At 51.2% G+C, this 14,612-nt stretch overlaps 2 protein-coding genes and 1 pseudogene across 3 annotated transcripts in view; 2 read left to right on the top strand and 1 right to left on the bottom strand.

The window, feature by feature from the left end:
• The window catches only part of Amfr (autocrine motility factor receptor), a 32,884-nt gene extending 28,570 nt beyond the window's left edge, over positions 1–4,314 (top strand). The window contains exons 13-14 of the mRNA XM_042689996.1: positions 1,728–1,912; positions 2,914–4,314. Coding sequence (XP_042545930.1) covers positions 1,728–1,912; positions 2,914–3,061 — 333 coding nt within the window. The 3' untranslated portion in view covers positions 3,062–4,314. The remainder of the gene's footprint in view (positions 1–1,727; positions 1,913–2,913) is intronic.
• Positions 4,315–5,993: 1,679 nt separating this feature from the next.
• On the top strand, positions 5,994–6,094 carry LOC122116331 (annotated as a pseudogene).
• Positions 6,095–7,372: 1,278 nt separating this feature from the next.
• Gnao1 (G protein subunit alpha o1) overlaps positions 7,373–14,612 on the bottom strand; it is a 156,198-nt gene continuing 148,958 nt past the window's right edge. Inside the window, exons 7-9 of one of the 2 annotated variants that reach the window (XM_042689998.1) lie at positions 12,421–12,574; positions 9,278–9,493; positions 7,373–8,257 (exon numbers count right to left, since the gene is read on the bottom strand). In XM_042689998.1, the coding sequence (XP_042545932.1) occupies positions 9,306–9,493; positions 12,421–12,574 (342 nt within the window). In that variant the 3' untranslated portion in view covers positions 7,373–8,257; positions 9,278–9,305. Of the gene's footprint in view, positions 8,258–8,648; positions 9,494–12,420; positions 12,575–14,612 lie in introns of those variants that run through there. The other variant, XM_042689999.1, reaches the window with a different exon arrangement.

Below are 14,612 nucleotides of genomic sequence, written 5' to 3'. Positions count from 1 at the left end.
AGCTGGGGGGCGCCATGGCTCTGCTGGCGCTGACCTTTGTCAGGGGCAGACGTAGGAGAGAAGGCCCCATCTGCCCTGTCTGCCTCTCTGCCAAAGTTCCAAATTGAACTCAGCCAGTGGCGGGTCTATTTCCATCCTAGTCTTCAACCTGCTCTAGGCACTGCTGCTGGGCCAGTCCAGTTCCATGGAGCTTGAGGGAGAACACATGAAGGGCAGAAGGAAGCTGTCCTGGGCATCAAGGGGCTGGACCCAGCCAGACTGGGATGGGGTGGACTGGGTGCTCCCTAGGGGGCGGAGGCCCCCAAGTCACCATTGCTCATTCGTCTACTTCCTGTGTATTTTGCAAAAATCCAAACCTCCTGATCTGGGTGGGATGGGAAAGTAGATATCCCTTTTGGCCTTGTGGCCACGAAGTGGCTGCCTCCCTCCCTTGAGCCCCACAGCTGGGCTCCAGGCTCTTGGCCCTCAGCTGTAGTGCCGATGTGCTTCATACATGGCCACACTTCCCCCGTGCTTCCTTAGGACAGTAAGAACGTAAAAGTCAAACATCCCTACCCTTGCGCTTTTGTGGTTAGGGCTTCCTATGTGTGAGGCTCCAGTCAATGGCCACGCTGCCTTCTTCCTCTCAACGGGCTGTGCTCTTCTGGAAGCTGTGACTTCCACTGACAAGTGACGGCATGGCTGGCATCCCTGAAAACAGGAAACCATAAAGACCACTCAGACTTGGGCTGGCTCTTGATGAGCAGCCTTGCCTTTCTGGCGACATATTCGTCCTCCAAGCGGTCCTTTGGGGCTGTCAGTCTTCAGTGCCTCCAAGTTGTCCTTACAGGCGAGCCGCTCGCAAAGCCTCCGGACACACACATGGCTGCAGCCAGTGGGTGTGGCACTTGCTCCAGCACAGCCTCTCCCGGCACTGTTTCTTATCTTCTACGGAGTTTCTTCTAGATGTCTTAGCTATGTACTCATCAGTCTACGTGTTCCTAAGCTGTGGCTCCCCTCATGACTCTCATAGTCCTCTCTTGGGCTTGGCTGAAGGCAGGGAGAGCAGGAAGTGAGGGAGGTGACAGCACAGCATCCATCCCCAAGAACTCTTAAATGACACAGCCTCCCTGCTTCGTGGTGGGCTGGCGGTGAGCTGCCACTGCCTGCTGGGTCTGTGTCAGGGAGCACAAGTAGCACAGATGACTGGGTATCTTCTTAGGGATTTGGGGTACCTGGGCATCATCATGGCCTTTGGAGTTTCAGCCCAGATCAAGAATATATCTCATTTTAACACAGGAAACACAATTCATTATGTCTGCATTTTTTAAAAAAGATTTTTCTCATTTGCCCTTTCAGCCTGTGTGCCTCTGTTTTCAAAGTGAGGGTATAAAATTGGTGCAGTAGATGTGCTTAGACATGTTTAAAATCCTGAACAATTAGAATTGAACAGAAATCTCCCAGATGCAAATTGGCTGACTACTTTGTTGTGTATTACTAGATTATAGCTTGAAGTGCTTAGGGTTCTGTACTAGCAGTCATTTACTCACTGAGCATCATGATCTTAGGGACACATAAGCCATTCTCAGCAGGCCTGCCCCCCTGAGTCAGGTGTCCATGGTACAGATGTTTGAGGCACCTAGCTTTGGCTTTCTGGCCGGCAGCAGCCCTCATGTTCCGGAAGGAGCTTGCAGAGGGGATTCTGCTTAGATATGCGTCTGTACTCATAACTGCCACCCTCCCTCCAGACCGAACGTGTGCCACTGGACCTCAGCCCTCGTCTGGAGGAGACCTTGGACTTCAGCGAGGTGGAAGTGGAGCCCAATGAGGTGGAGGACTTTGAGGCTCGGGGCAGCCGTTTCTCCAAATCTGCCGATGAGAGACAGCGCATGTTAGTGCAGCGTAAGGACGACCTGCTGCAGCAGGCGCGGAAGTAAGTTGATTCTCCAGCCCCCGGGCTGGACTCCAGGTCAGAAGCAGTAGCCGCTGGATGCTTTCACAATGGGCCCACATCTTTTTAAACACAATGATTTCAAACCTGTCTTGAAATAACAGAATCTGGCTGTCAGTGCGGCTCGTACCTTCCAGTGGCTGCTAACCTCTGGTGGCTGGCGCTTCCAGTGGCTGCTAACCTCTGGTGGCTGGCGCTTCCAGTGGCTGCTAACCTCTGGTGGCTGGCGCTTCCAGTGGCTGCTAACCTCTGGTGGCTGGCGCTTCCAGTGGCTGCTGGTGGCTTGTCTCCTGAGCCCGCTGCAGCCACACTTGCACAGGTGGCACTTACGTGCCAGTGTGTGAATTCTTCATTCTCTTAACTCAGAGAAGGATCCCTGACATGCCCATGTGACAGTTGTTTCTCTTTAAGAATCTGGGGTTTAGGAGAGGCGACTACTAGCCTGGGTCTGGCTTTCAAGTCTTCCCCCTTTGACCACCTGCCCTTAAGGCCAACAGCATGAGCCCACACTGCCCACCTGAGTGCCACTGTCCATGCAGCCTGAGCCTGAAGCATTTCTCTGGTTGGACTGACACTTCTCATTTCAGTTCTAGAGGACAGGGCCAGTGACCTGCTCATCGGGAGGTTTGTGTTCTACACACACCTGCAGCTGAGGGGCTGGGCTGTGACTGTGGAGGGGATAGACACCGGAGAGGGGCCCGAATAGCCGGTGATGGGCCTCTCCGTGGCGCATGGGTGCATCTGCCCAGAGCAGTACCCTTTACTTCCATTTGTTTTCATTTTTGCAGTGCTAGGATGAACCTAGGCCTCTGGCTTGCTGGGTAAGCTCTCCACTGCCGAGGCCCACCCCAGCCCACATGGAGAGGCCACAGCCGTTTCCCACGGGCTGGTGCTGAGCCCAGCTTGTTGGAGGCGCCTGGAAAGGACACGTAGTTCCCTCCACCGGCCCACCTCTCCCATGGGGCTTTTTTTTTTTTTTGTAGGCGATTCTTGAACAAGACCTCTGAAGATGACTCAGCCTCTGAGAGCCTCCTTCCTTCAGAGGGCACGTCCTCCGACCCTGTGACCCTGCGCCGGAGGATGCTGGCTGCCGCTGCTGAACGGAGACTTCAGAAGCAGCAGACCTCCTAGCGTCCCTCCCTTCTCAGCTGCCTCCTCCCGAGCCCAGGGCCAGACCAGAAGAGGCTGGCCTGGGTTCCACCTGCCCTAGACTCGGGCTCGACTGCATTGCCGCTGTATAAAGCATGTGGTCTTAATAGTGTTTGGACAGCTGACAAGTAATCCTCCTTTGTAATACTTTCTATGTGACGTTTCTCTTCCCTTAGAAACACTGCACATTTTAACTCTAGGCATGACCTCTTCTGGCCTTGACTGGACTTCATGGGGGCGGGGCACAGGGGAGGGCAAGTGGTCGACCACCGCCCTCAGCAGCACCTTCCATTACTGCCTTGTCCTAACTCACGGCTGATGCTGGCACCTTGGCATCTCAGGAAGTGTGTGTGTGCCCGACAGCAGTGACGAGGGGCACGGGATCCCACCGCCTCCCCCCAGGACACCATCGGCAGCCAAATGCTCTCCTTTGTGAGCAAGCATCAGAATGTTCCAGAGGCCAGACCTGCAGGTTCCTGAACCTCAGAGTCAGCAGGGCATCTTCTATAAAGAATTTCTGGTTTGCTCCTGGAGCTGAAGGAGCGGGGACTTCAGAGTGAGAGATCGTTTTCCATCCTGACATTGGACTAACCGAGCCCCACCTGCAGCTGGGTTTGCTTCAGTTCACGCTGGTGCTCCAGCATTGCACATGCTCCCCCAGGGGTCTCCTCCTCTCCTCCCGGCTTTCTTCCCGCCCCCTGTGAATATGAGAAGAGGTTAAGCAGCAAACTTTGGTTGTGGTTTTAATTCATTGGTAAACTAAAAGAGGCAGCGCCAAAGCCTGTGGGTTTGGTCCTTGGAGAAGATGTGGGCCTTGTGAGAGGGCAGAGTACGTTTCGGAGGGCGCTGTTGGGGAAACAAGGTTCCTTGTTCTGCCCTGGAGCTTTTTCCTGCAGGTTCGATTAGACATAGAAAAACAAGGTGTGGAACCACATGCAGTGAGCAGACTAGATCCCATCTCTCCAGTTCTTCGCAGTTAACTTCAAGGGTTTGAGCCACAGTCCGAGGTCACACAGTCAGTTTTATGTCCCATTGGATTTTTTTTTTTTAATGTTTGAAAGCAAGTTTTATGGTAGTCTTTTTGGGAAGAATCCAGTATTACCTAAAATGATTGGCAAAGTAAAATGTATTTTAAATAACTGGAAGATTTTAGGATTTTGACAATTGAGAAAAAGGATGATAGGTAAATATGTAGGCAGAGATAATTTATTTCAATAAATCTTTCAAAAGCCTTACCTTGAAATGCCATTAGTAAGTTTCTGTGATTTTTTTGAAAGTTGGTTTTGTTTTGCTGAGAGCTTTTGTTTTTATTGTAAGACAACAATAATAAAAAGCAAACTCTTGTAGCGTGTTGTGTGCAGCTGGAGCAGAGGCAGCGTCTTGCAGAGATGCTGACATTGAAATTCAGCCTGTCTGCCATTTGGGTTTGATAGTTTTTTAACTTTCTGAGCTAGGGAGTCTTGTTTCTTGTTTCACACGAAGGCAGTGCCTTGTGTCTACCTGTATGCATCCAGGTAAGTAGGGAAGATGCTCATCTCACTTTCATGAGTTACATTGTACTTTGCATCTGCACACAATTACAAGGTTAACATTAATTGTACGTGTTCTTCCGTGTCAGATATGCCAAGAGAAACACTGATTGCAGTAATGATCAGGCACAGGTTTCTTAAATGGCTTAAAATGTCCCAGGAGTTTCCAGGTTTTATTCCACCTGTGCAGCTAAGGATTCTGAGTATTACGAAAACTATTCTCTATTCCCCCCCCCCCCCCACCCCAACTGCCAGTGCTGGGGACTTGAGCTCCAGGCCTTGCACTCTCAAATGGCTTTTTTCTTTTCCCACTGCTTCTTGGGGGAAGTGCTAAGGACAGGGCAGTGACATAGGGACCTTCTTCATACTTCCTTCACTGACCCAGCTGGCTGCAGGGTTACGCAGCCTTGCCTTGTGCCCAGCCCTACAACATTGGGCTTCTGGGAGCAGACAGAACCCAAGGCTGGGGTAGGATCTTTCATTGACCTTGTTCTTCACCTCCCCCTTCAAATCTTGAGGCTTTATGCACCAAAGAAATGATGCTTATGGGGGCTGGGAAGGTGGCTCAGTGGTAGAGTGCTTGCCTTGCATGCATGAGGCCCTGGGTTCGATTCCTCAGCACCACATAAGCAAAAAGAAAAAAGCCAGAAGTGGCGCTGTGGCTCAAGTGGTAGAGTGCTAGCCTTGAGCTGAAGAGCTGAGGGACAGCGCCCAGGCCCAGAGTTCAGGACCCACGACTGGACCCCCCCCAAAAAAAAATGATGCTTATGGGCTGGGAAGGTGGCTGAGTGGTAGAATGCTTGCCTTGCATACATGAGGCCCTGGGTTTGATTCCTCAGCACCACATAAGCAGAAAAAGCTAGAAGTGGCACTGTGGCTCAAGTGGTAGAGTGCTAGCCTTGAGCTAAAGAGTTCAGGGCCAGTGCCCAGGCCCAGAGTTCAAGCCCCATGACCGGCCAAAAAACAAAGGAGTGATGTTTATGTGGCAGCTTTCACTGGAGTTGTGAATCCTGGGTGCTCGGAGGGCCTCCTGGGCCTGCCTCCCCACGGGTGCTGGGACAGGAAGAGAAGGTGCAAACGAGGGAAGCAGCGCACGTGCTGCTGCGACCCGTGGCCTTGCAGCAGGGGCCGTGTCATGGAGTTGCTCCTGATCTGTCTGCCCTGGAACGCTCTTGGTACACCTGCTTGCTATTGGATTAAGCAATATTTCTGATCTGGCTGCATGTGAAGAGCCACTTGTATAGCATTAAAAAAGTAATAATAATGTAGGCTCTGCCCACACACTTCTTGTCCTACTTTATCTTTTCTTTGTATGCTTTCCAAAAGATGTTTCCTAACTTTCCTCCAAAAAGATAACGCAGTGCTGTGAAACTCAGTGGTAGAGAACTTGCCTAGCATGTATACTAAAATTGGAATGATACAGAGAAGATTAGCATGGCCCCTGCACGATGATGACACGCAAATTTGTGCAGCATTCCATATCTGCAGTGTTGCCTAGCATGTATGAAGTCCTGGATTCCATGCCCAACACGGGCAGGGAAGAAGAAAAATAAGGCCAAGACACTTGTGTTTATTTTACCTACAGAACTCATTTGGAAGTTGGGAAAGGAGCTGTGTGGGTGGCTCATGTCTGTAATCCTAGCTACTCAGGAGGCAAGCAATAGGATCACATATTACAAGACCAACTAGGGCCAAATGTTCACAAGACACCCCCCACAGCCCCCTCCCCCCATCTAACTAATAAAGTCAGTGCAGTTTTGCTTATAGCAAAACAAGGTACATTAGGGGAGCAGTGGTAGCCAACAGCCTGGAGAGAGCTCAGAGCCCATGCCCCAGTCTGGGCCACCTGGTTCCTTCTTTGCGTTTGGCCTGCAGGAAGGCAAAGCTGTGGGAAGTCTTCCTGGCTAATGTCCTAAGCTTGTCCTCAGCAAAGGAGTGGATGACTGACACCACCCCAACGCTGCACAGAGGTTTCAGGCCACGTGACCTTAGAAAGTGGGTAGAGAAAACAAGAAGGAATGGCTGACCCTCCCTCCACTTTTCCCTTCCTAGTTTTCAGTTCCACCAGGAGCTGACAAAAGCAGCAGAGTGTGAAGAGTGGGGAGCCAGAAGGAAGAGGCCATCTTGGGGATGGATGGTGCTCTTACAATCCCACCCACGGCTCCCCTGCTGGCAGGAATTCTAGTGGGAGGCCTTACCCATTAGCTTCCAAGTGTTTGTGGCCAAGTCAAGCCCCTCCTTCCCTTTGCTGCCCACCCCAAGTAACAAGTAATCGTCGCCTGCAAGGCAGAGGGTGAGAGACTCCAGTACAGACAAACATTCTCTTTATTGAGCTACACATGAATTTTTCAATTAGAGAAGTAGACTGGCAGTGTGTAAGATAATCACAGAAACCTCACCGATTGGGAATAGAAAGGCTTAGAAAGACCCGTGGGCTTTTTTTTTTTTCTTTTGTGTTTTCAAGTTTTTTTTTCTGTATTTTTAATTTTTTTTGTGTTTTATCTTCTTGCCTCCTCTTTATTGGGAATGGCTGTGACTGGTTTTCAGCAAATATTATTTTTAAAAGTGAAACTGTGAAGAGGTCTGGGATTGGATACTAGTCAAGTAGAAATGACATAGGACTGATCATGAAAATGGTGGCTTTAATGTAAACACTACATTCCATCATTTTAATTTTGTGTGTGTGTTTTTCCATCTCGTGGTATTTAAAAACTTTTTTTGTTCTTTTTTTTTTTTAAATCTGCAGCACAAACATCCCCACAGGAGAGAGAGAGATAGGAGAGAGAAAGCGGGGGGGGGGGGGGGGGGGAGGAGGACACAGATCACTGAAACAAAGGAAAATTGGGCACACACATGGGGGAAGGACTTCTGCCTGAAAGACTGAGATGCAAAGGAAAAAAACCACAACCCCATTTCCCAGAGCCCATGAGAGCTGATGTGTCTATGTGATACGCAGTACTCATCAGGACAAAACAACAACAACAAAAAGAAACACAAAAATGACCAGGGGCATTTAGGAGGTCAGCAGGGTTTTTACAGGGTTAAGGATCTGTAGATGACAAGGGTTCTTTTTGGCAGCTACTGGCCAGAGCTGTGCTTTTGCTATACAAACTTGGAGTGAGGGTGGGGCTGGGGTGGCGGGGGGCTGGGAGAGCAGGCCTGCCATTGCTTGGTGTATCTGTGGTATCTGAGTAGCTGACAGGCTCGGGTTTACAGTGGCCAGTGTGGCCTTCTGGAAAGCCCAGCCCCAGTGGGCTCCCACCAGCATCAATATGCCATCCAGGAGCTCCTGGCCACAGGTGCGCCCAGCACCTCTGGCATGAGCTGGGTTGGGGAGAGCATGAGTGCTAATGTGTAGGCTTATTTCAAAATCAAAAGAAAAATGCATGAAATGGTGAGTTTTCCTTTTTCCTTTTTCTTTAAGCTACAAAGCACATGAGAAATGTGTGTGTATGTGTTTAATCCTTTCAAATTCTAAATGTAAAGACTCAACTAAAACCAGATTCTACAGCATTCTACAGAAATACACAGCCGTCAGTCACTCTGGGGTCGTAGGTTAGACAGGGGCTTGATACAGAAAGGCTGTGTGTCTTACAAAGGTCATGCTACCAGGAGATCAACGTCAACAGCAAAGAGTCCATGAAGCAGTCTGTAGAGAGAGAGATAAGGGGTCCAGTCGGACCATTTTCCTTGATTTCAACAACCAACCAACCAACCAAAAACCCTAGGACGTTTTAACTAAAGCTGGGATAGGGCCTGACGAGAGATCAAGAACCCTGGTGAAGATGCCCCAGGCAACCTCATTTAGGGGATGGTGATTCTGGTCAGATCTGTGAGACTGGCCTCCTCTTGGCCAGTCCTGACCCATTCTCTTCCCTCTCCCCTGTGGCCTCTTGGAAGGGAGCTGGCTTCAACTTCGAAGGTGGGTTTAAGCCATGACTCACGGGTTCCCTCCCCTCAGCTGTTTGAGAAAGCAGACCAAAGCTCCTAGATCTCTTAATTTTTCCTTGTTCCCACAAATAACACTCAGGAGACAGTGGATTGATCGGAGCAAAGATTCTTCTAAATTCTTGAAATTAACAACCACCACCACCACCCAAAAGAGAAAGATCCTTTAAATTTTTTTTTTTTCTGTTGTAGGGATAGGGTAGGGAAATATTTAGGGCATTGGCCATTTCTTAAAGGGTTTGGGGACTGGAACGGGAGCAGAGCAGAACTGAGAACCTCAATAAGTAGAGTACAGAGAAGGAGCAGGCTGGACACAGCCAGGCCTCCCTCTGTCTGGCCCCTGTTCCCAGACTTATGGCAAGTCAGACCCTGGGGCTGTTCTTCAAAAGATGGACTCCTAAGCCACGCTCCACCTTAACAGTGGAAAGCAAGTGTGCAAGTGCATGTGTGGTCCCAGGAACGCCCCCGGATGAGCTGAGCTATGGAATGGTGGTCAGTTCTGTCTGCAGCTCTTGTGAGTATAAACTAAAAAGAATTTTCTAATATATATTTGTGTATATATAAGGTTTTGTTATGCCTCTTTAAAGTTTATGACCAACTTGCATTGGTTAGTGGTGTGGTGGTGGTGTGTATGTGTGTGTGTGTGTGTGTATGTGTGTGTGTGTGTATGTATGTGTGTGTGTATACACGCAAGCTGTTCTGTGAGTGCTGGAATCATTACCAAATAGGTTGCTATACAGGACAAGAGGTCAGTACAAGCCGCAGCCCCGGAGGTTGTTGGCAATGATGATGTCGGTGACAGCGTCGAATACCACCTGGATATTATTCGTGTCTGTGGCACAAGTCATGTGACAATAAATTTCTTTGTTGGGTGAGCGGTTTTTGTTTTCAAACTGTGTTTGGATGTAGGCAGCTGCATCTTCATAGGTATTGGAGCCTGTAAGAAGACACAGAAGAACAAGGGGCAAGGCCCTGGTGAGTGCTGGGGGTGTCAGCCATGAAGACAGGAAGAAGTTGCGAGAGACAGGAAGTGGAGAGAGACAGGAAGTACAGCACCTTCCTCCCCTCAGGGCAGGGCGAGGGGGGAAGGGGGAACCATTTTGAGGCCAGCACCTGGGTTCTGCCCTTCCCAGGTCTGCCTCACTCCTTCCAATCAGGTCTACAGGCTGACCCCCGAAGGATGATGATGGCCACCTACAATCCCTTTTGATTTCTCGGTTGGCAGAGCTAGGTGAAGCAAGCCCATGTTCTACAACCAAACCACTGCTTCTACTACCAAAAAGTGAAGTCAGAGGCAGGAGCTGCCCTGCAGTGTGGTGACAAGGACATGGGGGGCGGGTCTCAGCATGGTGGGCTCCACAGGGATTTGCTGTCCTTAGTGGTTTCCTCTGAGAGGTCACTTGGGACTGGGAATGTCTCTAAGCAGTTCCAGCTCTTGCCCGGGTCACCAGGATGTGAGAACATTGATTTCAAGGTGGGGTATACCGGCTGAGCCCCCACAGGCCCTAACAAGTGCTTAGCTTTTCCTTGATCCACATAGGTGGATGATGTTTCAACCAGCAACACCCCTACACCTGTGGCTCTGCCCCAGAGGCACCGTTCAGTTAACTTTCATGGAACACGGGCCACTACAAAAGCCTGGAGGAGCCCAGGATGCAGAAGATATCCTGTTTCCTTAGTGTTCCTAGGACCTGCCCTGGAGGGAAATAATACATTGTAGGGGCGAGGGATGAGGAAATCACCATCAGGGGAGATTCGCCCCTGCCTCTCTGCCCTGAAGGCGAGGATGGTGTGTGACAGGGATCACAGCTTGTCACCAGTGAGACTTCCTTTCCAGAAGGCATCTTGAGCCCTGGACTCCAGGTTGGTGATAAATCATACAGCATGTGGGGTAGGGATATCCTTGGGATGGGGTCACGCCATCTCCCTTCACCACCACAGAAGATGCTAAGAGCAGAAGCACACAGAGTACTGAGCTGCGGCAAAGCTGCCAAAGACAAGAGCAGTGGAAGGGGCCTCTGTCAAGGAGCTTCCAGGCCGCAGAGAGCCAGGCCAGAGGCCCCGGTGCAGTAGGAAGTTCATCCCATCCAGATGGAGGGGGTCACGTCTCTGTGTTCTCATCTGCTGAGTCTGGCGTCCCCACACAGACTCACTACACACTGGCCCACCCCATCACTGACAGCCACCTCCAGCTCCCACCCCCTCCAGCTTGGATCTTCAGGCTGCGCCACATGGGGTCACTCACAAGCATGGATGGCCATGTATCATTGTTGATCATGCCTGAACTCAACACTGGGTCTTTGGCAGAGCCTGGAGAACACGAGCGTTTCCCAAATTCAGACTCTTTGGCTGGGATGGTGGTACTGGGGGCATTCAGCACTCACTCCACAGCAGTGAGACCAACTACTCCTCAAGTCAGTTGGGACACGGGATGAGAGTCTTAAGGTGGCGCTGGCCTGACAGGGCTTGCTGGGGTGCCCAGCTGGGCCCTATCTTGTCCACAGTTTTCCCAAAGCCTGGGGAGAGGTGAGAAGCAGCTGCTGAGAGGGTGGGCTGTGGCCTGGCTCTGTCTTTCAAGGCCTGTCCTGGGTCTTCAGACTCTCCATCCTGTACAGTGCCCCTCTTTGGCCCATTCCTCCTCCCTTGGTTTCCATCCTCTGAATGCTCATGAGAGGGATAGTCACCCGCATCGTACAAGCACCAGTCTCTCCCATCCCCCTCTGGCCACCCTGCTCATAGTGTCATGATCTGCTATATCCACCCTCCCCCGGGAAAAACAAGGCCCAAGCAATCAAGTGACTTGCCGAGTTGCAGCTGGGCTGGCTCTAGAGGCTGCTTGGACAGCAGCCTGGAGACCAGCGAGGATGCAGGCTGAGCTCAGAATAAGCAGACTGGCTCTTCTTCACATCTCTGTGAAGAAAGGGAGAGCCTGGCATCCCTCCAGGATGGAGTTTGGGAGCCCTGGGACAGAGCTTGGGGACAGATGTGACCCTGAGTCCTGAGCCTTGTCCCACAGACTAACTCAAAGGCTGTGTGGATTTCAATCTGTGTCATCATGTGGCGGAGAGCAGAATACCAGCCCTGGCTGGCTTCTCAGATGACTGGGCCCCAGAGACTCCTTAGGAACTGCCCAGTCCCCAGAGGGACAGTCTGGGCTCCATACTGCCTCCGGCCTTCAGAGCAGCCCCGAGTCCATCTGTCAGCTACCTATATCCCTCCTGTTACCTCCCTCCCCCCCAGAACAATCTGGGGGGAAAAAGCCCGAGCCAAAGTAGAAGGGAGGAGGCAGGACAGAGCAAGCTGCAGTGGTTGGAATGCCTCAGGTAGGGCTAGCAGAGGAGGAAGGTGGGGGGAGCCGGCTCTGTGGACTGCTGTGGGAGGCGCAGCCGGGCTGGACTTCTACAAAAGGATGCAATGTGCTCAGAGTCAGCCTGCAGGAGCCCATTCACAGGCCGCAGGGCCAAAGGCTCCAGCTCATGAGACAGTGCAGTGTGGCCCCATAGCTGTCCAGGCCAAGTGTGAGCAGCGGCCACAGATGAGATTTTGGGAGGCCTTCTGCTAGATCCTGAGACCTCTTCTTGGGGGTAGCTAAGATGAAAGGGGGCTGGGACACCTCCGGTCCTGTCCTGATCCTGATCCCTGCCATGCCAGTCTGGGGCCACCAGTCACAATGCAAACAGCTCTGGAGGGGCCACTTCCCGCTAAAATTGGGGCCATGTCCTGGGAAGGGTTAAACCTGCCACCTCTCAGTGGTTTATCTGTGTCCTTGTCTAATACCTGTGTGGGCTCCTGCTCACCAGCAAGCCTGAGTGAGGCTGGCCCATCTCCAGCTCCTGCCTTTCAAAGAGCAGCCATGACACTCACCTGGGTATTCAGGAAAGCAGATGGTCAGAGGTGACTTCTTGATCTTCTCACCAAAGAGGTCTTTCTTGTTGAGGAAGAGAATGATGGAGGTATCGATGAAAAACTTGTTGTTACAGATGGAGTCGAAGAGCATGAGGGACTCGTGCATGCGGTTCTGCAGCCCCGGTGTAGTGGGAGAGCAAGGCAGACAGAGAGGGGGAGACACAGAGACAGGGAAAGAGAAGAGGAGAGTTAGGTGTGAAAGAAGAACTGAACTACTCAGGACCCAAGAGACCCAGACCCCAAGCTCCTCCAAGAGGCTGACAGACAGAATCTACAACCAGAATCATAGTAGGGTGATCACATTCCAACCGGCAGGGCATTTCAGCATCAGAGCAGTCACCATCTTGAGCCAATGGGACAACTGGCCAGAATTCACCCAAGAGAGGTGGCTGAGGACAGAGGAACCCAGGACTTTCCCATTGCTGAATCCCCAGTCATTAGAGGATCTTACACAGTGTGTGTGCATGTGTGTGTGTGTGTGTGTATGTGTGTGTGTGTGACTTTCCTATTGCGGAATCCCCAGTCATTAGAGGATCTTACACAGTGTGTGTGTGTGTGTGTGTATGTGACTTTCCCATTGCGGAATCCCCAGTCATTAGAGGATCTTACACAGTGTGTGTGTGTGTGTGTGTGTGTGTGTGTGTGTGTGTGTGTGTGTGTGTGTGAGAGAGAGAGAGAGAGAGAGAGAGAATGTATGCACACATGCACATGTGGTCTTGAACTAGGCCTTTGACTCTTCATGTCTGGGTTTTCTCCCCTGGGTCAGTATTAGAGAAAGGGGTTGTTCTCTGGGAGTAAGGGAGGATCTGGGGCTTCTCTTGGAATGAGGATAAGCTACCCCAGATCCTGCTGGCATCCTTGGGGGCTGCCATTTAGGAGAGAGACTCTCTCTAGAGCGGCCTATGGAAGTGCTGTTATGAGGGCTTCTCTCTCAGCCGAGTCCAACCCAGCCACGTCCAAACCTGTGAGGGATTTTAAACAAGAGGTTCACGCAGACGTCAAGAGCCACTATGGACACGTTTATTCAGATGAATGTGACAGGCATCTCAAATAAAGCTGAGGCCTGGGACAGCCTTTTGCCCTGAGCAAAAAGGACAGATTACTTAGGAAGCCAGGCACATTCACCTGGGTAATCTGATTCTTGCAGCACAGAAGAGCCTGCTTTTCTGCAGATGAACCATCATTGCACAGGGAAGTAGAGGATGGGACAGCCTCTTTTTTTCCTAGGACCCCTGACCTAGCCCTGGAGCCTCAAATGTGACTCCAGATGCTTAAAGCCCAAGCTCCCAGGTAAAAGACACTAGAGTGTACCTGTAATAAGACTAACATGAGTAACCCAAAGGGAAGAGGTGGGTGTGGGTGTCAGTGGACACAATCTACTGAGAGATGAGCTTTCTCGTGGGGGAGCAGCCGCCAGAGCTGGGGACAGGGCTGGCCCGGTGGTCATGGCAGGAGGGTGAGGAAGATGATCCAGTGAGCACTGCTGCTCACCAAGACCCACACTATGCCAGCAAACACTCCATAGGCCAGCCCCATCACCCCTTAAGGGGACAACAAAGCGACACAGGTAGGAGCCTAAAAGCAAACTCTAGGTCTAGGGATGTAGCTCAGAAGCATGTGTGGAGCTCTGAGTTTCATTCCCAGCAAATAAGTAAGAGGAGAAAGGAGAGGAGGAAGAGGTGGGAGAGGAAGAGGAAGAAGAGAAAGAAGAGGAGGAGAAAAAGAGGAGGAAAGTGAAGGAGAAGCACTAGCATCCCAAACCAAAATTAGGACCAGCAGAGGCTTGCGTGGCTCCAGACCAGATGCAGAATTCAGGCAACAAGTTTCCCAGCAACACAAGACGTCTTGTCTCTCAAGGGTACAGCACACCTTCTATGGTGAGCCCCCTTCTTCAGCGGTCCCTTCCACACCTGCCATTATTGCAGGCATCTGCCAGCCCCTCTTCCCAGGGTAGCCCAAGTTCTCAGTTCTCTCGGGATATCACCTTGGGAGCAAGCATACTTTCGTCCCTGACTACAGTAAAAGGTAACATCCTCTTCACTACTCTGCTAGCCTCGGTAAATGCCATTCTCATTTCCTCCCAGACGTGTCCCCGTCATTCCCATGATCCCTTCCAAGCGGGATCCACTCACCTGAGCCATCTCCATGGA

This window comes from Dipodomys spectabilis, unplaced genomic scaffold (genome assembly GCF_019054845.1).
Source record: "Dipodomys spectabilis isolate Male_0828 unplaced genomic scaffold, ASM1905484v1 ptg000130l, whole genome shotgun sequence".
Lineage (NCBI taxonomy): Eukaryota > Metazoa > Chordata > Mammalia > Rodentia > Heteromyidae > Dipodomys > Dipodomys spectabilis.
This window is presented reverse-complemented; position numbering and strand designations above follow the sequence as displayed.